The 27,565-nt window shown below is 39.2% G+C and overlaps 1 protein-coding gene across 1 annotated transcript; it reads right to left on the bottom strand.

Annotated features, from left to right (window-relative positions):
* Positions 1-3,508: 3,508 nt before the first annotated feature.
* Positions 3,509-26,782, bottom strand: slc6a5 (solute carrier family 6 member 5). Its single transcript, XM_038702246.1, has 15 exons — positions 26,300-26,782; positions 24,341-24,488; positions 23,608-23,739; positions 23,312-23,485; positions 21,440-21,590; positions 20,458-20,590; positions 18,460-18,594; positions 18,268-18,371; positions 16,632-16,756; positions 16,362-16,474; positions 12,276-12,407; positions 11,790-11,889; positions 10,247-10,347; positions 7,890-8,057; positions 3,509-7,687 (listed from the first exon to the last, which is right to left on the bottom strand). Exons 1-15 carry the CDS (start codon positions 26,780-26,782, stop codon positions 7,532-7,534), a joined length of 2,355 nt encoding a protein of 784 aa, XP_038558174.1. The 3' UTR covers positions 3,509-7,531.
* Between the last annotated feature and the right edge of the window lie 783 nt (positions 26,783-27,565).

Here is a 27,565-nt window from a genome sequence, read left to right as displayed (position 1 = left end):
TAGCAAACAAAACTTTCATCTTGAAGGACTTCTTTGAGTCACGTGATCTGGATTTTCTTTGTGTAACAGAAACGTGGATTCCGGTGGGTGACTCGAGTGCTTTTTGTGAACTTTTACCGCTTGACTGTTCGTATTTTAAGTCTCCGAGGACGTCAGGTCGTGGATGAGGACTGGCAACAGTCTATAAATCAAACTTTAAGTGTAAACAGCTTGAACTCACTGTATCTTTCGCCACTTTTTAAGTTAACCTGTTTGAACTGAGCAGTGTATCTCCAGTGCTGTGTGCACTCGTATATAGGCCACCTAAGTATTTCATCACTGACTTTTCCCAATTTTTGGCCAAGTTTGTGCCAAGGTATGACAACCTCCTTATTGTAGGGGACTTTAACATCCATGTGTGCTGTCCTGAAAAGCCAATGGCAAGAACCTTTCTAAATGTCGTTGAGTGTTTTGATCTTGTACAATGTGTATCTGTCCCCACACAGGAACGTGGACACACTCTTGATCTGGTTTTAACTCATGGCTTAACTGTTTCTAATGTTGAAGTCTGTGATGCTTTTTTCTCTGATCATATGCCTGTTGTATTTGAAATTTCCCACCCTTGTACTGTAGTTAAACCATGTGCTCCTGTGCGCCGTGGTCGGATAGTTAACCCTTCCACTGCTGCTCAATTTTCCTCTGTTTTTAATCTAAATTGTGTCTCTCTCTGTCCAAATACAACTGTTGAAGATCTGTGTGTTAGTTTTAATGCTGCTTGTCAAGCAGCATTGGACACTGTAGCCCCCGTAAAAACCAGATTGTCTAAACCAAGAACTGATCCCTGGCTGAACGTCAATGTCAATGTCAATCGCGAGTGTAGAAGGGCAGAAAGAATGTGGAAGAGGGATAAACTCCAAGTGTCATTTCAGTTACTTAGAGAGAGATGGTGTTCTTATCAAAAAAATGTAAAAGCTGGAAAGATTAAGTACTTATCTAAAATGATTTCTTCCAATGGTCACAACCCTCGAGTTCTTTTTAATACTCTCAAAACTATTCTTAATGTCCCACAACTCCAGTGGTTGGAGAACCCAACAAAAATGTGTGAGGAGTTCCTTCATTTTTTTATCCATAAGGTGGTGAGCATTAGGACCCTTATTGGTCCACCTTTGAATGACCATGGCATTTCTGTAACTTGTTCTACTGTTTTGAATCAGTTTGAGCCTGTTAGTTTGCCTGTTTCAGAACAAATTATTGGTCAAATGAAGATCACTGGGTCCCCCAATGATGTGATTCCCCCTCGTCTTTTTAAAGAGGTTGTTTCAACAGTGACGCCCTGCATACTTGATATTATTAATGTCAGTCTAATTACTGGAGTCGTGCCTATGAGTTTTAAACATGCAGTTGTTCAACCCTTGTTAAAGAAACCTGGTCTGGACCGACTTGAGCTCTCAAATTATCTGCCTATTTCTAAGCTCCCTCTGCTTTCCAAAATTATGGAGAAAGTTGTTTATTTGCAGCTGAGCACATTTTTAAATGACAATCGTATAACTGAAATTTTTCAGTCTGGGTTTAAGTCAGCCCACATCACTGAGACAGCTCTGCTGAGGGTTCTCAATGACATTTTTTTGGCTTTAGACTCTGGTGATACTGTTGCTCTGCTGCTATTGGACCTTACGGCTGCGTTCAATACGGTCGACCACCAAATTTTATTGTCTCGGCTTGAAAATTGTGTGGGCATTAAGGGGTTGGCCTTAGCCTGGATTACGTCATATTTGGAAGACAGGAGTTTCTCAGTTCAGGTTAATGATGCTGTGTCATCTCCGGCTCCTCTGTTGTGCGGAGTTCCTCAAGGGTCTGTCCTTGGGCCGTTACTTTTTTCAATATACTTACTGCCTCTTGGGTCAATCCTCAGAAGATACAATGTATCGTTCCATCTTTATGCTGATGACTGTCAAATTTATGTGCCGCTAAGTCATTCAAAAACCCTTTTAGAGTGTCTGAATGAAGTGAAAGCATGGATGGCTATGAATTTTTCGTATTTAAATGAGAGTAAAACTGAGCTCATGTTACTTACTCCGAATGACTCAGCTGTTGCGGGTTCTGTTGATCTGGGTTGGCTAACCCGAGATATTAGCTCTGTGGTCACAAATCTGGGAGTCAAGCTGGACGGTCGTAAAACTTGATGCCCAGATTGGTGCAGTGGTTAAAACCAGTTTTTTTCCAGCTGAGGCAACTGGCCAAAGTAAAACCGTTTTTATCTCGACATGATTTTGAGATTTTAATCCATGCTTTTATCATCACCCGTTTAGATTATTGTAATGCACTCTATAGTGGTCTTAGCAAATCACTTATGGCACGATTACAACTAGTTCAAAATGCAGCTGCTCGTCTTTTAACTGGAACTCGAAAATTTGCCCATATTTCACCCATTCTCCAATCCTTACACTGGCTTCCAGTGCAAAGTTTAAAATTATTTTATTTGTTTTTAATTGCGTGCATGGCTTGGCCCCCCAGTATTTGTCTGATCTGCTTGTGCCCTACAGTCCATCTCGTGCGCTCCGATCGGCTGATCAGGCACTGCTGGTAGTCTCTAAATCTAAACGTAAATCTAGAGGTGACCGTGTGTTTGCTGTGGCAGCTCCGAGACTCTGGAATGAGCTGCCTCTACATATTAGACTTACTGAGTAATTTTCTGTTTTTAAATCTCGTCTTAAAACTCATTTATTTTCTTTGGCTTTTAATACAATTTGAGGGTTGTCCTTTCAGTTTTGTATTATTGTATTTATTTTTTGTGATTTATTGTTTTATTAATTTTCTTTGTTGTGCCTTTATTGTATGTTTTGTATTTGTAGACTGTGTTCAGCACTTTGGTCAACAGTGTTGTTTTTAAAGGTGCTATATAAATAAAGGGGGATTGGATTGGATTGGATTTGCCTCAAACCACCTCTGCACCTATGTACTGCTTCACAGAGCCCTAGTTTTGTAGTTTTGCCCTTGTTTTAAATGATGCATAATCAATTTCAAACTATTAAACATGTAATTTAAAATCATTTTTGCTAATAAATCTCATAAATCTCTACAGTCTTTCTGCTGCCTGGCATTGTTAATGGGCCTCTTACTTGTGATATACTGTATTGACAGGTGTGCTGTATGCAAAGTGCAAATTATTTTGACATGAAATATGCAAGCTTGTCTGCCACAGTCAGTGATGTTCAGCAGCACAAGGGATGTACCAACAAACAACAAGCCTGCAGGGGTGTTTAAATCATCTTTTTCTTTAACGCTTCTCCTCTTTGATCACAATATTCTTGTAAACAACAAAAATTGCGTTATTTTCATACTGCCGTGATGCCTTCAGTTATTTAGCAGCTGAATATAAAAGTTGATTGACAGGTCACAGAGGGGACTTATTGTCTTAACCTAATTTCCTTGTGTTTGTCGTTCACAGCTCCACTTACACAGGTGGGGGCCTGTCAGAAATAAGCCAGTGACAACAAAGAAAACAATAACATTTATTTATTGACTCATAGGTTATACATTTCATGATATAATAGCGATATATTATTATTGGCAAAGATACTATAATCCAATTGCATTTCTATACATAAATACAAAATCTGAGGTAGGGCCTCAAAGATTGGTGACAATGAAAATAAATAAATGCATTTCACATATATATGATATATATTTTCTTTTTTCTATTTCTTATTTTTTTAACATCTCACACCAATTTTAAAACATATTTGTTATATATCTACTCTCTATTTTCAAATCAAAAGATGTCATGGACTGTTGGAGGCACATATCTATATCCATAGGCAGCAGTACCTCACATAGAACACACAGAAATATATGACATTACTCAAGTAATTAGAAATTTAACCTATGCATTCATAGGTCAGACAATAAAGTGCCAAAAAAGACACAACAGACATAACAATAGGAATACTGATACCATATGAGACAGACGATAAGCTATTCTGTGATGTTATTTTTGAATTACAATATTATACCATTAGAGGACATCTATAAGGCCAATGGTTACCTGAAGATGTTTTGTAACGTATTGGCAAACATCGAGGAACACTACATGGCATATGAATGGCAGTATCTCAACCTCCTATACGCAGATGACACATTCCTTTTTTCATCTAAAGTTTGTTTTCACCATAGTTAAAGTACTCTTTCTTTGGTTACCTATACTGCCCAAAGTTGTCTTGCAGGCAAAGCGAATTGACAGTTACTTTTTCAGTTTTTTTCTTCTTCCTCTGTAAGAAGGACAACAGCAACCCTCTGTTTCTTAACTTTATGTAAAACAAAAAGCTCCCTAAAGTAAACATGCACGGACTTATACTATTGAGAGAGAGAAAGGACAAAGATTACTATACATGGACATTGAGTTACAGCAACACAAACTGCACATGCAAGCTCTTCAGTGTTATATTTTATGAAGCAATGTGGTTTTAACTGAACCCTAAGACAATTTTTTTCCTGAAAACAAAAGCAGAGAAATCCAGTATAAATGTAAACAGGGAGACACAAAATGTATAGCTATTTTGCTGTGACCCTGAAAAAAGTCTAAATCTATCTCAGGGCATAAAAGGCTTTTACCATTTAAGTCCTACTTTAAAAGCATACTGTCCACTACATTATATGATTACTCATGATTTGAAATGCCAATCTGCTTCTTTGGCAACCTCTGCTCTCAAGCAAGTGGTTGCCATAGTTTGTTTTACCCAGCTCAAGTTCAAAATTGGTGGTCTAAGATCCTCACGTCCATTAGAAAAGAGAAAGAGGCAAATCAGGCTGAGGCATCCTAGGGAAAAAAAGTCTTGTCAATCTCCTCTGCTTCTTTCAGCGATCCACTCCATGCAAACATCTGATTGACATTTAAGTAGAGTTCAGTAAAACTACAGTGACAAGCACACACACACCAGCATACAGACATTCAATATTGTTTGAACAAATAGAGCTAAATGCACTAAGTCGTAACAAAAGCAACACTGCTAATTAATGGATTATATTTGTTTTCAAACCGTACAACCTCTTAAATCATATCTGTGCTATTTTCATGTCAAGATTATGAAAAGACATGGCTTAGAGAAATAGTCAGGGAGACCCTTACACCTCTGAGCAACTGTTCCATATTTATCCATACTTGCAGCCTCCATTTAAAACACTTATGCCACTCAACAAGTCAATACCTGCAGTGTTAAAAGCGTAATAAAATCAATTAGGACTTGTGTCACCATGAAAATGCATATCCAACTGGTCAAAGCATGGAAAGGACTAATTGCTTTGTAGGTAACTGGTTGACAGCCCACACAGTCAAGGTTGGCTGCCTGTCATGTTACATTTAAAGAGGCTGCATAGCCAGTCAGACGTCTGCAGAGCTGCACTGGACTCTTCCTTCAGGCTGCTATGGTGTTACACCTGGAGATGATGTTTATGCCTTTTAAGAAAAACACTCTCACAGTAGCCCATTTGTGCTGAAGATGTCTGAACAGCACACCGTAAAAGGGAAACATGTTCTATATTATATCATTTGACTGAAAGAGATTAATTTTCTGCTTATGCAAATAAAACTGTTTTGACGGTCAACAAAGAGCCAATTAAATTTCAAGTTGATTACAAAAAAATATATTTTTTAAATTAATCTTAACTAATTGTTTTCCATCTATGTTATAAACATGACGAAAAGCACGATACTATATTAAGCACTTAAGTCACTCATATGTCTTGTATAATCATCACAAGGTGCATTTAAGCAACAACAAGCAGAAAGGAAAGTGATGCTGCATTGAGGTCATCAGGAAGTATTTTGATTCTAATCCTTTGCAAAATTGCTTCAAATATAGTTTATCATTAGGATGGCTCTAATATCTGTTTCCTATGCACTGAATGCTATTATTCCTACAACTACTGGAGTAGTCTGATGGAATTGAGTATACCTGAGACCCTGTTTTCACGAGGACACACAGAGAAGCAAGAGGCATAAGTTTGAAATGGCAAAGAGGTCTCCGGAGGTCTACCACAAACAACAAGAGACAAAGTACACTTTCCAGGAAAGAAGGAGGCGATTTTCTACTCTAATCTTCCTCTACTCACACACAGCAGCTGCTCCTAACATTATGAGGCCACGACAACACACACACTTACTACTGGAAGATTTTTTTAAAGAAGTGTACACTTTGTACAAGATATTACACCGCTAGCAAGAGAAATATGGGGTTCAGAGAGACATATACACACGCACACATTCTCAATCTCTGTCTTGTTAGCTCTCTCCTCTGCTGGAGGCTATATATATGTATATACATATATATATTTATATATATATATATGATATATATCTTGATATATTTCATACTGATGTGATTTACATTGTAAAGATGGTTTTCACAGATGGTTTGACAAGTTCACATACAACACATAAAGCGATAAATACACTGTCTAAAATATATGCACAGAGTGACCTAAAAAGGTTAAATGGCCATGTTATCAGCTACTGAAGGAAGGACAGACTACTCTAGTGGTTTCCTACATTAAGAATGTGCCTCTTTACATTCTAGGATAATACAATAGAGGAGAACAGGAATACGACTTAATAAATAGACAAAGAGAGAGGGTATCACAAAGGGTCCCTCAGATTCACAGAGAAAAAAAGACCCAAGCTTCTATCATACTGCAGAGTCATCCAGGCCAAACTGTATCTACTTAAAGTGGTAATCAGGATGCATTCGCTACTCTACTGGGACGTAGGAGGCACAAATTGCAGATCTTGTAATCTATTTTTAACAAAGCAAGAGCAACTGAGCAATAGCTATTGTGAATATACATCTATAGTGCTGGATAGCAACGAAATGTGATAACAGTGCATACTGTGTTTCTTTTTCTTTTTTTTTTTTTCCTTGAGGCAGTTAATATTATTTGTACTGCCGATGGAATTTTGTACACAGATGGAACAAAACACAGATCCCCGTCGAGCTTGTTGAACCGTTGTTTCTCTGTCGCTCAATTTTCTTTTTGTTTCCCTGTGTCTGCTTGCACCAAGATGATTCATTATCTCTACACACAAATATGTTGGGACACGCACACACAAACACACAAACATACACACACAACTCCATAGGGAGCAGCTACAGAGAGTCTAATATTGCAAGTGCAGTCTGAGCTGTGTCATTTAATGACACAATTTTTCTCTTGGAATAAAGATCCCTGGGAAGGGTTCTGGAGTAATCAGTGGTCATGTGTGGGAGGCAATGATAGCTCATTAACCGAGTACAAAGCAGCAGCGGAGGAGTAGACTCCACCTGGGCAGCCACTCCTCCCTGACAGAAGAGAATAAGTGGTGAAGAAGAGAAGGAAGAGGAAAGGCAGCCTGTTTCCACATCCATGATATAAGAAGGAATACAGGAAGCAAAGAGGGTGAAGTACAGACAGGAGAAAGAGAGAGAGAGGTGAAAGGGAGAAAAAGAGGTGGAGGTCACCCCCCTCCCGGTGCCCCCTGCAGGGGTTTTAGGTGGTGGGTGTGAGGCTGTCAGGAAGACCGCTATTGGTAGGAACCGAGCTGGAAGTCCTTGGGGGGCAGCTTGAGGCCCAGGGAGTTGGTTCCCAGAGGGTCCATCATGTTCTTGTAGCGTTCTCCACGGTGTTTCATCAGGAAAGGACCCCAGTCAGGCTGAGGGGAGCAGACCAGCTTCAGACGCTACAACAGGAGAAGAAACAGTAGCTTGATTGTTATAGAATTTTTAGCAGTGTGCATACCACAGTATATTTTGTGATACAACCACTAAGGGTATATGAATTGAACTTAAGAAAAGGGAAGCAAAAGGGTAGTGTAAACAATATGTGATACAGAACAAAACATACGTGACAATGTCTGGTCATGGCTTTGTCTCATTTATTACCTCGATGAAGGTGCCGGGGGCAAGGTGCATTTTAATGACGAACATGATGGGGATCCAGATGACAGAGCAAATGACCATGAGCCAGCCCATAACCATGGACCAGGTAGGGTAGGTGTAGTCCTCATATGTCATCACTTTCCACTGGTACAGACTCAGTCCCAGGATACCCTGCACAGATCAGGGAACCCAGGAAATGTGTGTTATATGAGATGCCATCTCTCTTACCTTCAAGAACTACTGCCCCAGTGTCCTTGAGCAAGTCATTTAAGCTTCTGATCCACTGCTCAGCAGCCACAAATGTAAGGCTGTGGTTGTCCTGGTTAGCTCCACAGAAAACCCCTCACCTTTCAAAAGAAGTAGATAATTTATCACCTGTAAAATGTGTTTCCTGCTGCAAGAGGACACGGTTTACTGCTGTTTCGAGTAAACAATGTTCTAATAACGAGGTGTGTTTGCTGTAACTTGACTTAAAGGTGAATGTGTAAAACAACCTGTACAGCTAAAGAGCAAAATCTTTGCATGGTGTGCTGTAAGTTTGCGACACAACCTGCAATTCTATGATTTTGAAGATTAAAAGTAAAAGTAAAAATGTAATTGAAATTGCTAGTTTCCTTTTGAAAACAATTAAAGCATTTACAATTGGCATTTTCTTCCCAGACACAACTTGTAAGTTTTCAATTTAAATTTGTTAAATTTCAGTTTACTTATTTAAAATCGATGCTGCACATTAATGAAAGTCAGTGACGTAAATATGCCAGATTTAGCCAGAATCATACTGTAATCTGTGCAAGATGCTATGCTCATGTTATGTTATTGAAGTGCTGTTTATGTAGTAAAGTGCACTTACACTTCACTTACAAGATGTGTCTGTCACTGTCAAGTTGCAGAGAGAGCAGTTCTGGAATCCAGCCACCATACATTGCCTTTGAAATTTGTGAAGGTGATCCCTATGCTGTGTAATACTTACTGGTCATGTTGTATGGACTAGTGTTGTAGTCAAGACCACCCAAACCGAGACCAAGACCGGAGTTTATCCGAGACTGAGACAATACCAAGACTTTTAGGGGCTGACAGCAGTCGAGACCAAGACCAAGGGAGGGTGAGACCAAGTCAAGACTAAGACCAGTTCCCTGCATTGCATGGCATGCAATAAAATGTGGAACGAGATCATAGGTAGTTCTCTGATTGATCTGAAAGATCCACATTCCCATTAAAACACCCACATACAAACCCTAAGAGCGGAAATCAGCGTAAGCATCGCAGGGAGGGGTGACAGTCATTAATTAGGGTTATTGGTTGCATTTGAAGCAATATGTTTTACTTCCAATGAAAGTTAGGATCAGACAATGCAAAAGCAATTTATTGATTTTCCCAAAGTTATGGTCTTAACCGGTCTTGAAATAAAATCCAGAGTCCTCAATGTCCGAGACCGAGACAAGACTGAGTACAAATGCAGTCGAGACCGAGACAAGACCAAGACCACCAAAAAGTGGTCTTAAGACCAAGACCGGTCTCGAGTACTACAACACTAGTATGGACTATACTACTACTAGACACACAGTTAAATCTCCAGTTCAATATAAAAAATGGCAGAAAAATCCCAAATCCTGGGAAACACATCACTCTACAATTCATCCAAAGCTAGTGGATGGCATGATGGATGACAGTGAAGATGAGACCTTACTTTTTACTACATGAATAAATGGACAGTGCCTACCTCAAATATACTTTGGCTGAAAATCATTAGAACAGGAAAAAGAAAAGAAAAACAAACATAAAAAAGGCAGACAGAAATAGATTAGCCTGCGGTTGTGCATCAATGAGCTCCCCGGGGAAATCTGATCTCCCTCGAGAGCAGCAAGAGGCTGCTCTATTTATCATCGTCACCTATGCTTTGGAGATACAGTGGTTTCCAGTTACTAACATTAAGGCTGGCAAACCTTGTGCACTGAAATTTACAGCTTCAGCTACACAGTATATGACAAATAACTGGCCATTTTACAGAAAACGGGTTCTCAGGAAATAAATGTAGCAGCAGCTAAACTGACGTCACACAAATTTGGCAGTTACTATTTTCAAAAACAAAAACAACTTGAGACTTGATGACATGACAGGAATTTGAAGGAAGAAATAATTTTCGATTTCCGTGTAACAAGAGCAATTTCTCCGCTGTTCCTTTCCAATTGCAAATCAATGAACTTGGAAGATGGCAGTGAAAATGGAAACATTTTAAGCTGCACATGTCAATGTTTGTGTGTGTGTGTGTGTGTGTGTGTGTGTGTGTGTGTGTGTGTGTGTGCGCGCGTGTGTGTGTGTGTGTGTGAGAGACAGAATGAGATGAGCAAAACCAAACATACTGTTAGAATTGTTGGAGTCACAAAAGCCCAGCAGAGTCTCCAGAATCGGTTTGGCTGGAAACCAATCATCATTTCAATGTCCTCGCAAAACCTCTGCAGACCTGTAGAAAAAAAGAAGAAAAAAAGAGAAGAGAAATAAAATAAAAGAAGAGACATTGGAGAAAATGAGAAAGAACAGACACAGACAGTGACCTGGGTTTAATAAGGTCCCTTAAAAAAAGACCAGTAAATTCAATCTATCCTTATGACTGTGTGTGTGTGTGTGTGTGTGTGTGTGTGTGTGTGTGTGTGTGTGTGGGTGGGTGAGCGAGGGAGAGAGTATCAGTTTCTGTCGTCCCTGAGAAAAAGCGAGGGAGCAGATGGCTTCATTCCTCTGCCTTTATTGACGGATAACAGTGAGTGACATGAAGAGGCAGAGTCACACAATCATTTCAATATGTCACCTGTACTGATGCTCTGACAAACTGGAGGAGAGCTGTTTGCTTTGCTCCTTGGTAACAGTCTTCTAACACACAAACCTGAGCTCTCTGCCTGTACGTTTGACTGTTACAATACATTACAAGAGAGACACCTAGTGGTCATAGTTGGAATTACATTTTGTACACAGAAAGGGAAGTGAGAAATCCTACTTGAGGAACTTCCAGGTGATGTTTTACCCATGTAAGCATTGTATTGAAATTGCAGCAGCTGCTTCGATGAGCTTACATGTGAGTTAAAGATCATATAAATTTTGCAAATGTTTTTATTTCAGAATAAAAAAGGATCTTCAAAACAGCATTCAAAGCCTCATGGGAAGACAATGCACTAGCCATAGAGAGGGCTATGCAGCCTGTGTCTTCTGTGGCTCTGGGGGAGCTGTGTCAAGTCTGGGAAAATTACTCGAGTCATATGATTCGGGTGTCTTGATTTTGGGCTTGAAGAGAAAGCCTGCACCACAAACTCGGGATGTGGAGGCATTTACTAGGCAAAGAATTTAATTCAGCTGCAAAAGGTCCAGTGTTTTTGGAGCCTGATCCATACATGAGACTAAAAGTCAGGATATACAATCCTTGATGGCCCACACCTTGCCAACTGGTAGAATTTCTGGAGCGCATAAAAACAAATGCTTCTGATAAAAATAAAGAATTTGTCTTTTAAACAGAAATATTTTCCTGTAGCTATGTTCATTGCTCTCATGCTCTTCAGAGAAATTAAGTAACTTAACACCCTCTAACAATCTTGTCTTTGCTGATCCACAGTGGTTTCTCACTTGGTGCACTGACCTACAAGTGTACTCCAGGACGCTGTGGCATCACTGTTAAATGTGGTTAAAACTTCTGACCACATCCATCAGCGATGCTGGGTGCGAGGTCAAAACGCCTTTGAAAGTTTCAACCAGAGAGGGCAGTGAATCATTTGAGCCGTAAACCTTTTGATTTTTGTAACCTTCCCTCTAATGTCACCCTCAACATTACAGCCTCTAGTGGCTTCTTGCAGGGTTTAAAACCATCGGTTGTGTTGATCAAAGGTCAGATAAAGATAAAACAAGATCAGCTATACTTACCATAGAGGTAGGAAATCCCCACCAGCTCAAAGATAGCAATGATGACCAAAGAGTAGGAGGCTGCGAACGTGTCCACCAACTGCAGCATGAACATCCCACTCTGTTACAAACACACACAAATAAAATAAATAAAAAATACATCTTAAAATGACGTCAATCTCCCCTGTTCCCTCCCTTTTTTCTACCTCTGACTTGTCCATGGACATAACTTTCACATTCAGATCATAAGAAATGACATGAATGTATGAATTCTACTTAAGGCTGTGTTTTGCCCTTAGAAGCTGTCGGGGGGAGTTTTAATAAGATTCGGGCTCTCTTGTTCCACTCACTGAGCCTGTCCTCTGAAGGCTGTGACTTCGCTTTACATGCAGAAATCTGTCGGCTTATTCAAAGAAAGAGTCGCAGGACGCCGGGTAGAATGCTCAAGTGGCCTCATGGTGTGGCATCTGTGTGTACATTGATGTGCGTTTTCTGTCCGTGTCGTACCTCTGTGATCATGGGAAATCCCAGGATGAAGAAGCAGGCGCAACAGACTAGGGTGAAGATCGGTTTGTGCTTCCTCAAATATTTGGGGAACTCGTCTGACACAGAGGTTACGATGGTCTCAATGGTGGCAAACTGGGATAGAGAAAAATGTAAAGAAGGGGGACAGAAGAGGGGATAAGGGAGGAGAAAGTCAATTGTTCCTGTTTAATCACAAGACATTGCTCAAATTCGTTGATCCATGAATTCAGTTAAATTTTGTTTAACTTTTTTCTTAACAAAATCTGTTTTAAAAGGAAGTTTTAGGCTAACACATGTACAGAATTAATTTATCTATTAAATTATCTGTGTGCAGCAGCGTTTCAACTGAAAAGCCTCCAGTCAGCAGGTTTACCTCATTTGAATCAGAGCAGCTGGTGCTGTCAGAATTCAGTATCCATTGTTGTGCAGCGTGAGTTAAGTGTGTGCATTCGTCTTCAATTCATCTTATGAACACATTTTTAAACTGTAATTTCATTTATTTTAAAAAAAAACAAAAAAAACATTATTCTAATCCTGAGCAGGGGAAGATTTGTAAACAAATCAGTATTAAGAATTTAGATTACAATGCAGACAACTGACAGGTGGAGTCTGTCTGGAGATTAGCAAATCTAAAAGTAACATGATGGCAAAAGGGGTTCAAAACCCAGAGGACAGCAGTGGATGAATATACAAACAGGCAAATTGAGAGAGGTTGGTATAGTGTGTGTACTGTAGAAACACATTGGCACCAAGCTATCTGCCACTTCTCAACTCCTCTCCTTCCTCCTGAGCTCCCAAAACTAATTTCCCGTCAACATCCCAAGCCTATTACTGCCGAGCTGCTTTCTACAACAAAGCCAGCAGCCCTCTCCTTGGAGCCGCCGCTGCCAAGGCTAAGTAACATCATCATTTACCGTTACTGTTGACTTGTGTCTTAATGCGCCACTGTGCCCTCTGCTCCTCTGCTCGGCTAAGGAGCATTGCAGTGCACTTGAAGGAATTGGTGTTTATGCTGGAATATGTTTGCCCAGGATTGTATCTAGAGGTGCTGTGGAATTTGAAAATATCCCAGAGACTGAAGTGTTTGTTCAGTGAAGTTACATCAGGAATGAATCAGTGCAGTAACTGACACAATTAGAGTTTTGTAACTTAGAAGTGTAGTGGTACATAGGTTGTACTGAAAAGGAATCACTTTAAGATACATTAGTTGATTTGTTTGGCTCCAATTTGGTCTCTGGTCTTTCAGCTGCTAAATGCTCCACGTTTGTCATTAGATAATAGCTAGCTTTGTCTGTTTGTTAGTTGGTTCAATGTTTGTTAGTGCACAGTGGGTTTATTAGAGCTTATTTGGTGAATAAAGCCTGCAGGCTTCTGAAAACAAGTGTTGATGAGAGAATTGTTGTGACAAAACCAACAACAAATTACCTGCAAGACACTAAAACACTCAGTGTGGTGATAATTCACTATGGGTTTCTCACTATGATCAAAACCTTTCATGCTCATTTAATCCACTGTTGATATAAATAGATTGATTATTGCAGATTTAAACATTTGTAAAATGGTGGTTTTCAATATTATTTATATTTTAGCAAAATAATTAAGTAAGTAATGAAGTGGTTGGTGCTGTTAGAGATATTTAACTGTTGGAAATGGTAACTCTTACATTTCTATGTAGATGGTGTACTGTCACATTCAAGACCTATTGTGGTGTTCACTATATTTTATTCTGAATTCTGGGTTTCTCACCTTTAGTTTTGCTCCATATCCCATTTCAGAAGTTTAATTAGGAATTACGATTAGCATGCTGATGAAGTCCAACATCAGCAGTTCCTGCCAATGGATTCTGAAGTGTGACATTGTAGATTTTTACAATGTTTTAATTTTAATGGATTAAAGTTAGGATAGGCAACGTTGGGGAACTGCTAGTTCACAGCTAGATTTTGAAAATATCCAACCGAAAAAATCCCACCCCTGGGTCCAAAGCCGCTCCAAACACATTTTCATGCTCAATGAGGACATAGGCAGATTTCGTACATGTCAGTAGGCAGACAGGCAGGTAGGCCAGCCAATCATTTCCTCCGGACCGAATTAAATAATTGGCCGTGCTTATTACAGTCTGCGATAGCCAGAGATACCAGACTTTTTTAAATTTTGCATCTTTTATTTAATAAAGTGATCAATTTAAAATGCTTCAAACCAACAAACTGTAAATGTTAAAGCAGGAGACACATGAATTAAACGATGAAAACAAGAAATTAAATATTAAAGTCTATAAATATTATTATTAATTGGTAAATTTAATGATCTTTTTCATTTTTTTTACTTTGTGTTTATTAGTGTATCATTTAAATGCAGATTTTATCAATCAATTCATAATAGCATTTTTTGATTCTAATAAATAAATTGATTATAATTAAACACCGTAAAAGTCTATACATTTTCTGGTGGAACACTCAAGGCTCCATACTTCACAGAAACCAATAACTGGGGCTAAAAGCCTAATTTGTTGTGATTACTTACTCAATAAAATGTCAGAAATTAGCAAATGATACTTTAAAATCTCACATTTGGAACTTGGGAGCTAGGATCAACTTGCTTAAATATAACGTACTTTAATTGTACGTAAACTTATTTTTATATATATTATACTTGTGTTTTTTTCAGTGTTATTCCAAAACTTTGAGGTCAACTTACTTTCACTCTCTCCAATCACACAGAACCCCCTCTGCTCAAGTACCCGGAGAGCTCAAGCACTTCAGCTGAAATCAGTCACAGTGGGTGGTGTGTATGGGTAATTATGTTAATTGGGTCAATGTCTCAGGCATTTTTCACATAGCTGGTTGGCATTATCAAAGTTGAGTGTTTACTTTGGAAACAAACAAAAGTCAAGAGACTCTCATTATCAACATGAAGACTGTTGAAACTTAGAGATCTTCACCAACAGAATCATACTGTTTGGCGCTGCAACCACTACAGAGACAGTGTTTTCTCACAAATAAGAATTTACAAAAATGCTTTCAGGAGAGAGCTCTGCTTATGAATACACTGGCCCACAGAGAATTATCAACAACTCAGCAACTCCACTGAGCTTTTGACTTTCTGTTTACCCATTGTTTTGGGTTTACAGCACATTTACTGAAGCAAAAAAATCCTGATAAACCCACTGTACAGTACCTACCCAGCACCAGACAACACGTAGACGAGGTTAGCAACAAGCTGGTGAAATAAGTGGAACATGCAAACACTAAAGAGCAAGAAACCAGAGCTAAAACAAGAGTGAATGTTGTACTGACATTCATCACGCAGAAAGAAACTCGACTCTAATGTGATGATAACGTTGCTCTGTGCCAGCTGGATAAATGTGGGTTGCAGGTTTGTCAAGGCGTCAGGGAGTATTTCTGTCCCAAAGTGGCCAAAAAAATCAACATTTCTTGCTCAGATTCAGATGAGAGGATTGACATTACTTCCATCTCTGTACAGATGTAGGTCCTGTAGGTGTTCAGCCAAGAACAAAGACTGACAGCAGGAGCTACCTGGTAGCCTAGCAAGCTCCATCAATAGTTAAAAAATAAATGCACTTTCCAACAACTCCAATATTGTCTTTCATGTGGTTTTATTGTTCTTGAAAGAAGACATTGTGGATTTAGGAATTGTTAGTGTTAGCACAGAAGCTATTTTATGACAAACCCAGCTGACTCGTGGGTGGATTAGTGGCTAGCTTACATCTTATAAGACACAACATGTAAATTAAAAAAGCTTTTGTGGTTGTTGTTAACTAGGCTAACAGTTTCCCTCTGCTTCCAGTCATTGTGCTACACTGAGCTAATCACTTCAGGATTCATGTGATTTTCTTCTGGTAAAAATGACAAACAAGTGTTTGCAACAATGGTCTTGAATTTTTCTGTACAAGTGTAATTCCTAAATGGCACTTATAGAAGTGCTTTTAGAAGAACCGTAAAATATCCTTGCTCTGGACATTTTCCTCATCTTTATAATAGGACATATGAGCCACATAAGTAAAGACATAAAACAGTAAACAAATACACACATTTAAAGAACAGTGGTTACCATAGTATCTAGGCCGAGAGTCAGAAGCATGAGGAAGAAGATGATCGCCCAGAAAGGAGACAGGGGAAGTCTGGTCAGAGCCTCTGGATACACCACAAACGCTATGCCTGGACCTGACACACACACACACACACACACACACACACACACACGTAAATGAGGATGCAAAACACACTGTCTCCACAGCAGATAAAAAGATTCAATTTGTTCAGGTGTGTTTCAGTGAGCAGTGCCGTCCTGCTGCTGCGGCCTGCTGGTGTGGTATCTTACCTTCATCGGCCACCTTCTCTATTGGCACTTTCAACTCATGTGCCATGAAACCAATGACCGAGAAGATGACAAAGCCAGCAAATATGCTGGTGGCACTGTTTGTACATGTCACAATAATAGTATCCCTGCAGGGAAAAAGAGAAAAGAGAGAAAAAAAGGCTGAATAAGCAAATATCTCCTTTAGTCAATGAAATAGTGCAGCAATATTCAAAACAGGCTACAGATGACAAACAATAAATAGTATGATAATGTTCTTTTGTTTGATACAGGACATCGCTGTCTCATGTCCACACAGATGAGATACAATGGCGCCATCTGGTGGCAGGAATACATACTACAAAGGGGTGTAGTGCTTTATATTGTAAAATGTCTCTGTTATTTTATTCAACTGGTGAAAAGAAATAACAACCGCACCTTGTAATGCGAACTAGTCCAAGAATTGTATTTTATTTTAAATTCATGCAGGGCTGTTGATGATAAGGTGTGTGTTTTATGTTGTATTGTTGTGGGGACTTTAACCTGAATGCACACAAACCCATGGAGAAATTGAGGTCCCCACAGGCAGAAACTGCTTTTGGGGGATTAAAGGTAAGAAATTTTTATCCAGTGCACATCTTTCTGTCAATTTCAGCGAATAGCTCTTCATGGTACGCTAGCTGTCCTTCTGTCTGTGTGCTGAAAAAAAATCTGGGGTTTGTCCACAGCCCTGGCTCTGTAAATGGGAAACAAACAAACAAAACAAAACAACTCCACCATACAACCCTATTCCAGCTTTCCAGCCATAATTTGCGTGTCAGGTAACGTTAAATGAATTGCCCACAGAAATTCAGCTTACTTTTTAGTTTGCCAAAACATGCTGCTTTTGTGATGTTAGCTGTTTTAGTAGATTAGTTGTGAGTATTGCTGTCTGGAGCTGGTGTGTTGGCTCTGACACCATTCTTTCCTTTCTGCATGTTGGGTTTGCATCATCAACTGTATCTACAGTTTGCTAACCCACAACTTGCTGTGTCATTGTTCACTCTTTCTTCACACCTTTAAGAAGTGATTTTAGGGTTCACGTTACATCTGGGTTTAGGTTAGGGAATCCATTATGTCAGTGAGATGTCCCTACGGGGATACTGGAACAAACGTGTGTTTGTGTGTGTGTGTGATATTATTATTATTATTATATACACACAGTGAAAAGTGGACTTTTGTTTTTACATGTAGAAACAACTCAACAACAAGCTCTTCTCAGATATTTTATTTGCTGAGTTGTGTTTGCATGAAAAAAAAACAATTTCTACAAACCACAAAAGATTACAATGTTCTTTAAATGTATTAAAATGCAGCATATGAAAAAAAACTGATTTCATGATACAATAGCCCAGATGTTTTTTGCATCCCTGTGTTTCCAATAGAAATACCTTCATATGTTTTGAACTTGGTGAGAATGTGCTAAATATATCTATATTATATATTAAACACAGGGGGATGCTTTAAGTGAGAGTAAAACAAAAGAAAGACTAAACTGCTGGCTACATAAGTGCCATTTATTATTGACATTTCTATCAGACATACAGATACAGTGTCATGTGTCTATGGTGACAGTTTGAATTTGTCTGCCAGAAGCATGGTTTACCTTTTGTGTGTTTACCTGTAGCAGTTATTGTGGAACTTATTGTAGGAAGACAGAGTAATGAGGCCTCCCCAAGCAGCCGACAGAGAAAAGAAGATCTGAGTGGCTGCGTCTTTCCACACCTGAAAAAGGTTGAGAGAAAGAGCTGAATGTAAGGACAAACAGGGCAAAACACTTCACGGTTGAATTAAACAAGTGGGCATCAGGTACCTTTGCATCATTCAGTTTCTCCCACTTCGGTGTGATAAAGTAGAGGATGCCGTCGAAGGCACCGGGGAGGGTCACTCCTCTGATCAGCAGGATGACGAGCACCACATATGGAAATGTGGCTGTGAAATACACCACCTGAGAAGATAAACGACAAAATAAGATGAAACGAGAAAGAGAAAATAGAAAATATGTGATGTGAAAGCAATACACTTCTCAAAAGGATAAAAGTCTTCTTCAGAATCGGTTTACTTATTGACACTGACTTATTTTTATTTCTACCCACCTGTAATGTATGCCATACTGATTTTACTTTTTTACATTTACTCTTTTTTCAGTCATTGTACCTAAACCTAAACTTAATCTAACTATGACAAAAATACCGTACACAGACTGAAAATTAAGTTTCTTGATTATTTCTTGTATGTAAGATGATTAAACCAAAGAGCAACTTTGTAATAAAAGGAACAATAAAGTATCTATTATCCTTCTCACAGTGATGGTGACTTCCAGGTTTGATTTTCCTGCAGTCCTTAATACACCCAGTAAGAGTTGTCAAAGCCTTTCTGCAGCTGCATTACAATGTAGTAAGAAACCCCTGACACACACAGCACCCTTAAAATTAAATTTAAAAAATCTAATAAACAGGCCAAATGTTTCAGAAAATACTCCCACAAATCTATTGGTGCAGTCTAAATAGTCTAAAGATTAACTCTGGCAACTGAGGTCTCTTGGTGTTGCTTGTGTAAGTCACATCTATGTCCAGTAGAGAGCGACATTATACAAGAATTCAACTGGAATAATCTCTAAATCCTAGCTGAAATCAGGAGCATGCAAAATGTTTCCTTCTGCATGTTGTTTCTCCTGAATCAATGGAGGAAAGTAGATTCCCAAAATGCCCAGAAGAAACATGTTTACCAAAGTTTCAATTTTGAGAGACACAGGGACAAAAATGTAATCCAGTGTTCTCCTTTTCTCTTCCCTTCCAGCAAAAGTAAAAAAAAAAAAAAAAAAAGAAGAAGATTGCATTGCATCCAGCATGAAGTGTATCCAACAATCCACTGCATTGCAAAATTGCCTTGGTTAGACACCGTGGGTGTGCTAAGGCAAGAATTACTGCCCTCAGATGTTAAATTAAATTCAATCAAATTCAATTTTATTTATATAACGCCAAATCACAACAACAGTTATCTCAGATGAATGAAATGAAAGGTTTGTTAATGATCTGCTTTCAATGCTTGGTAATTTAAAAAGGGGAGGAGCTAAAGCATATTTAATTGCGGCAACAGTAGGGTTGGAGTCTCTAATCAGTTTTTGAATCTGAATCCAGAATTAAGTTTCTTAATATTTATTCTATAGGCGCATCTCAAATAATTTAAATTTCCTGGAAAAGTTAATTTTCTTCTGTAATTAAAAAAGTGAAACTTTAATATATTCTACAATAATTAAATATAGGGATTTCAAGACTCTTTTGTTTTATTTTTGATGATAATGACTTACAGCTCATAGAAATCAAAACTATAGTATCTCAAAATGTATTAGAATTTTAGAATAAAGAATTTGTAATACAGAAATGTCGGCCTGAGAAGAGCACTAATCAGCTAATTAACTCAAAACACCTGCAAAGGTTTTCTGAGCCCTAAATCTCTCAATCTTGATCTGGTGTTTACAGTGAACTTTTCCATGACATTCTATTTTTTTTTTTTTAAATGGACCTGTATATAAAAGATCAAATTATAATATTAATGAATCTGAGCATTTTACTAACTTACAGGCAGATCCTAAATGCACTATGAGAACCTAACCCAAGGCAACAAGGGTTTTGGAACATGAGGGCTCACTTCTTGTATATTGCACATTTCATCACTAGGGGGCACTTTCATAAATGAAGGGAAGATAAGACATTGTGCTAATATAAAATTTAAGGCATCCACAGCTTTTTATCTACAGCTGGTCAAAGGTGAAGATCAGTGGATTTAAATTGTTTGTGTGTTTTGTTACCTTTCCGGATGACTTGATTCCTTTGGCTAAAGAGGCGTAGACGATGAGCCAGGCCAGGAGCAGACAGCCTGCCAGAGGCCAGCGGATATCTCCTGGATATTCAATTCCTTTGGAGATGTGCAACACATTGTACCTGCAGGTGTGATTCAAACAGCAAAACTCAGCCTGATAACAAATCTCAATAAATTAAAACATAATGCAACATAGATCAAATATCATTCTGTAGCCTGCAAATTTGTCATTTTATCAAGTCACTTATGTATATTATTAAGTCAGGCATTCATTCTGTTAGTGAGTAAGTCTGCCAGGGTGGTAGGATTATTTCAATGAGTTCCAACACAAATCAATTTGATTCAAGAATTTACACATAATCAGGTCTCATTTTTCTTCATTCTTTTACAGAGTGTTGCCTTGTTCTGTCTGACTGCTACCCATTTATTGAATGCACCGGTAGAACTTTTACACAATACCAGATTTGTTTTAAGAAAAGAAAATTTGTAGGACATTTTTGCAAAACATTGGCAGGTGAAACTGTTGTCAAACTCTAGTTGTAGTGTTAGCTTAGTTTTGGTCTTCTACTACTACTTTACATTTCTAGACCAAATATTTAGAAATACAGTTCTGTTAAATTCTTTCAAAAGTAAATGTGTAAATTTAAAACAAGTAAAAATCATTATACCTAAGTAACTAAAGAACTATAATCACTATGGCCAAATCTATGGTGTTTGTGCCTGTAAATTGCAGTTTCCAGATTATTTTGAAGGCCCTAGAAAGCCAAACGTCTGCATGAGAAGAGTAACTGAAAAAATATCTTAGATAAAAAGATTTTATCTTTCATGTGTGGACACTAAAACAGTGTAGGTTCACAGGCACTATGAAAAATAGACCTGTTAACCAAACTGTAGAGGTCTAATTTTTGTTTCTATTAAATTTAAATTTGATTTTAGATTGCTGTTTTTCATCAGCCAGAAGCTGCACTCACTTGAAGTACTCCTCACTGGGGCTGACGTAGGTTTTGTTGCCATCCACAGTCATGTTTAACAGTTTCGTCAGGTTTCCCACAGTGTTGGCGGACAGACAGAATGTGGAGTTCTTGATGGAGGTGATGTTTCTGTCCCGCAGGATGCACGAGTCTGTTCCAATCAGAAACCAACACACGTCAACTGGGAGAGACTGGGAGAGTGCTGCTGTGGCACAGAGCTTGCTGCCTGCTCAGCTTTTCACGATGAAAGTAAAGTGGAAGCGAACAGATGGATCTAATTTGGAGAAAGGAGGACTGACAGGAGGCTGATCTAGAGACCACAGTCTGGATCCTCAGTGAGAAGTGAACCCAGCTGTGTTAGATTTAGATTTTTGTTCTTTTTGATATATAGCCAGATATGAATAACAGAAATGATTGTACAGAATCTCCTCCTCATTTCAGATACATTTGGAAAGGAATTATAAGAAAACCTGTTTTGCTTTTGACTGCTCATTTTTTCATGAATCACATCAGAAAATGCACATACAAAATTGCCTTTTCTGTTTTTTTTTATGTGACTTTCTTTTTAAATTACTGCTTGTAATACTTACAAAAATGGAGAATAACTTTGCATTTTATCTTTTACAAAACAAAGACTCAACCTCTCAGAGGTGAGACAAAGAGAGCTTTCTGTAACTAAATGGGATGAAACCCCCCCACAAACCAATGAATCTAATACTAACAAAATATGGATCTAGAACTGTCACCTCGATCAGCGTCTTTTTGACAAAAAACTGTGAAAATTATAAACTCCTGACAATATTTATTATTTTTTGCAGGGCTATAGTATCAGATTGTAAAGTTGTTTATATTAGTTTGTTCAATCCACAAAATGTGAATGATGTGAACATATTCATACATTTACTTTTTATCATATTGTATATAAAACACTGTTTTATTTTTTTATATTCTTATTTTAAATATTTGTGTATATGTTCTGTGTAGTGTGAAGGGAGCTACATTTCACTGTGCGGCCCCATGTTGTAGAAAGACAAAATAAAGGCACCTTGTAACTTATAATACGGGTTACATAAAGCATTACTTTATGATTCATTTGATCATACTTTTAAGTTACCTTGTAATGGTTTTGCTGTCATTAAGAGTAGTTCTTATTTCCAATATTTTTTCTTCACCCAATCAGTTATTTTCCTCATTTATGAGACTGAGAGAGTGGGAGAGAGACTACAGCGTTGAATAAACATGTAGTTCGTGTATCAGCCAGCAGGGGTCAGTCTCGGGCTCACTGCAGCACTGCAGCAGCTCAACCAGTACAGTAAATTTGTCAAGCAAGCATTTTTTTGTGCTGAATTCACACATTCGCTAAAGGCAAATATTACGCGAAATAAACAGGATTTCGATATTTATTCGACGCAGATCGACATCAAACACCTCCGTGTCCCTGCCCGCATATTTTCCCACAGTCAAACGTGATTTTATCTACAGTTTCATTAAAAAGCTGACCAAGACAGACTGCTTTAGCTGTATACTGCAGCTTTAAAGCACAAAAACTGCTATAATCTGACACGATCATACAAAAGAAGAATCGAAAATATATTCAATGTTTGTTTCTAATTTTGATCTGTCACACTGAGGCCCTCCCTATATTACTGGCATGCATCATTAAAAATGGGTCAAATAGATAAAGTGAAGTGCTCTGAATTTAAAGTGTTTTTGAGAGTGAAAACACCGCAGAGATCACAGGTCAGGATTCATTATACTGCAGGACACCTCAGCTGAGGGAGTCATGACGCATTGCGCATTGTGGAGAGAGAGGTGATTTCGGTGTGAGTGTGTGTGTACGTGTGTGTACGTGTGTGAAGGTGTGTGTCTTACCTAACAGCAGCATGTCTTTGTCCTTACATTCCACCGTGTTCCACTCATTCCTACAGTTAGCCCATGGCAGTGAGCCCTTCAACGAAGCGAACAGGTAGTACAGTGTCCAGCACATTATAATATTATAGTATATGGCTATCAAGACAGATATTATCAACATGGCAATCCCGCAACCTAAAATAAATAAATGAGACGAAATATATAAATTACTCTTAAGAAAAGTAAAGAACTCGTGAAGATAAGAAATGAGCTTAATATTTGAATTTTCCTTCACTTGATTAGTTGTGGCAGTTTACCTTGCAGAGCTGGGATGCATTTCCACACTGACACGGGCCCCTGGCTGGCAAACTGGCCAAGGGACACCTCCAGCAGAAAGATTGGGATCCCGGCAATGCCCAACATTGTCAGGTAGGGGATTAGAAAAGCTCCTGCAAGGAAATGAAACACCAGGCAACAGAGCGCGGTTTAAGAGCCAGAAAAGCCTGAAAGGAACATTAACACTTGATAAAAAAAATAAAATAAAAATTAAGATGCATGTAGCCTGTTCATGTCTGCGTCTCATCTGCTGGTATTTAAACAACACACAGTACGTTTATTAATGAATAAAAATCATCCATTATATGTAAATGGATTCGAGAATAGCTGAACAAATTAATAACAGGCTAATCATAATCTAATGGACTATTGTTACTGTGGATATTAATAGTTAATTATCAACGGTGGCAGCTTTCAATAAAATAAATACATTATTTTAGTGCTTTTTTTCGTTCTCTTCTTCCTTTTTCTTTTTTTTCCAGTAAAAACAATCACTGAACACACTCTCAACTCTATAAGCTAGGATATTTTGTTATCTATCTTTTTTGTTTGTGCAGTACTTTTCGTCTGGTTAAAGGCCTTCAATAACTGACACTGGACGAAACATCTCAATAGAAGCAATAAGAAATAATTCAATCCTTGATTCGATTTGCTGAACTGATTTTTCGTTTGTTTCTGTGTCTGCAATTAAAACCACTGACCCAGAACTCTTACCTCCACCATTTTGGAAGGCAAGATAAGGGAACCTCCACACGTTCCCCAGTCCCACCGCATAGCCAACCATAGACAGAATAAAATCCAGTTTGTTGGACCAGTTTCCTCTGGCCTTATTCTCATCTCCCTCTTCATCATCATCGTCTGCCTACGAGGAAAAAAAAAAAACATTCATTCATTCTCTAAAATAAAAAATGCACCCTGGTCCCACTAAACTCCAAACTAGGGTACCATTAGAATAATAATAATACAAGCACCGAGGCTGGGCCTGACAGGGTATTCGCCTAATAACGGGGAAAATATGAACAAGCAAAATATTGTATTCAGTCAACAACCACCAACAAAATGTTCACCCTTTATTACTAACAGAAAGAAACCTTGAAATATTTTCTTCATATAAAAATACAAAGGAACCCTATGAGATAATACAACATGTTTTGGAGTGCAATTGTCCTTTTGCGCCGTAAATATTACTAGATTACTCTTTCGTGTTAATTTCGTTCCAGATGCGTTTAACTATCACTATCAGTTCAGCACCAGCTTTGCAATGACGAGCATGTATATAAAACGCGTCTTCATCTGCACTTATGGGCCCATTATTGCCACCAGATTACTTGAAATTATATCTCAAATCTAAAATGGAAAGATAAAAAAAACTTGCGAATGGCCCACTAATGAAATGTGAGCAAATGCTAACAAACATGCGTAATCACAGCTGCATTGCAGGATCTGAGCAAATTCATAAAAGAAACTGCATGGAAATTCAGCTATAGGCTAACCAACACCATGCATGGGAATGTGTGTGTGTGTGTGTGTGTGTGTGTGCGCGCGCGCGCGAGGGGTGGGGGTTCCCTCGCGGGGATTGGAAACAATCCGCAGTCTCCTGTAATACAGTGCTTTCTATCAGCCAGAAAACACTTGGGCTTCTGGGCCAAGTGTGCCTGCTCGGAGCAATGAACGCCGAAATACCGCGAGAGTATGATTTAATCCACTAATCGTGTTACCATTGCAACGGTGAGCAAAAACCAAGCACAACAAATCACCAGAAATAATTTGATTAAAGACAAATAGTTTCTTTCGGGACTTACATTCTCTGCACTGCAACGGAACTGATAATTTGTTACATTGACACACAGATGATGCCTCCGTTTTGTTTCCCTGATATTTGGCGGACATAGGCTAAGCAGGTTTTAAAGTTTTGAGATTGGTGCATAGGGAGCAGCTGCGCAGAGCATGAACGCCAAATGGCTCAGGATCCACCCAAAGTCTTTACAAGAAGAATTCAGCCTTTGGGCTTTGAGTAGCCTCGCCTACCAGATTTGTACCCATGTTGGTCTACAGCACAATTTATATAGCCACATTAATTCAGCAGCCTATGCATAAAGGTAAATTAACTACTGTCATGCGGCTTTGTGGAAATCTTAATGTACCCGAATCACAGCATGGAAGAAAACGACTCACTTAGGCCGCTATCTTTTCGTACTTTTTAATAACAAATATTTTCAAATCATCCCGATAATGAGCGATCGTTTTAGGCTTTGTCAAGACCCAACCTAATGATTGCTCTTTTTTAGTTAATGATCCGCCTGTCAAGCCACAAGCACCCACTGATGTAGTTCGGAAGTGGGTGAGAGTTGACACTTTCTACAACTGAGCACTTTTTAAGCACATCTGACAAAAACACAAACCAGTGCCTGCAAAATCACATTTTACGGGATAGCCTCCACATTACAGCTCACCATCACAGATGTTTCCCTTTCACCCTATCACACAACAACACTGATCTACTAAAGCTCTACATGGCGATAAGAGCTCCCAGGGGTTTTCACCTTCCCCTTTAGGAGGCAGCAGGTTAATCCAGCCAGCTTTCTTTATCAGAGACACACGGATACATCCACACCGCACCTGCTTCCAGCCGCTCTCCATTGAGAAAGGAAACGGTTCATTTGGCTGACTTACCCCCGTCACGGTGCCGGGCTGAACAGACGTGTTCCCATCTGTTCCCAGTATGATGGTGGTCTGGCTCATAGCCGTCCAGTTGCTCGCGGTGTTGTTCTGCTCTGCGGTGGACAGGAGCGGGTCGCCGTACTGGGCGGACCCCCCGCGGGCAGAACCGGCGGAATCCTTCCGGAAGGCCGAGTTAACGGCCATTGATCCAGGGACCGTAGGAGCGTTGCTTTTAAACGTCCCATACGCTTTACTGGTGTCCAGTTCTCCCGGTTTATTTTCCGTGGGACAAAAAGTTTTGCTCTCGTTGCACGGCGGAGGTGGCTGAGGCGCTGGGTGATGGTGAGACGCGTGCGGCGGGCACACAGCCGCGTTGTCCGGTTTGTTTGTTGTAAGTCCGGCAGCTCCGTCGGGCTGCGGCACCGGGATGTAGCCGGTAGGAGCGCTGGCCGGCTGTTTGGCCATGTCTCTCGGGTCAGAGAAATCCTGAAACATGAGTGACAGATCAGCAAGACGAAAGGTAGAACGGTATAAGGCGTGAAGCTATGAGACTGCTGCAGCCCATCTCTGATTTGGGACAAAAAATACTCAGTTCTCTTTCTGCAACGTTTTTCTGCAGCATGTTCTGGCTCTGGCTGCTCTGTAGTTTCAGCTCACAGCCTGCCGAGTGTGTTGGTGTGTTTATGTATGAGTGTGTGTTGGAGGGAGGGGGTAAGCTTTGCTTCTCCAGTTCTCGCTTTCTGCAAGATTCTTTAATTTTACGCCCCATTTCCCCCCTCATGTCATTCAGCCACACACATCCACTGATTTTTATGGGCAATAGACAAGCTGCTGTGGGACTCTCGGTAGCTCTGCTCTCCCCGGCAGGCATGCAAGATCACCGGCGTTACAGCAGTGAGCGGACCCGCGGCGACAGAATTACAGATGAATCCCTGAAATTTAGCTTCGATGGGGTCGGGAAAGCAACCGGATAAGCCTCTAGATTCTAAAAAAAGGTGTGGGGGGTTATTATTATTATTTTTAACAGTTAATATATTAATGCTGAGTTGGGTTTTTAACTAGTGAGAAAAAATATAACTGCGCCCGACTGTAATGTAATGTTTAATCAAAATTTAAAGGAAAAGAGGTACGATGGACTATAATTAAACTTTTCTCAATCTAAACTTTTAAAAAGACAGATAACAGGCTTTTACATGAGAAAAACAGGCGGACTGGATGTAAAATGAAGTGAAGAAAGTTTTTCAGCTGCATTTCAGCACCATGGACAGTGCAAGTAGG

The sequence above is a fragment of the Micropterus salmoides genome, unplaced genomic scaffold (genome assembly GCF_014851395.1).
Source record: "Micropterus salmoides isolate LMB-PRFRI ecotype aquatic unplaced genomic scaffold, ASM1485139v1 Ms_hic_scaffold_6, whole genome shotgun sequence".
NCBI classification, from domain to species: domain Eukaryota; kingdom Metazoa; phylum Chordata; class Actinopteri; order Centrarchiformes; family Centrarchidae; genus Micropterus; species Micropterus salmoides.
Note: the sequence above shows the minus strand (reverse complement) of the source record. Positions and strands in the feature narration are given on the sequence as shown.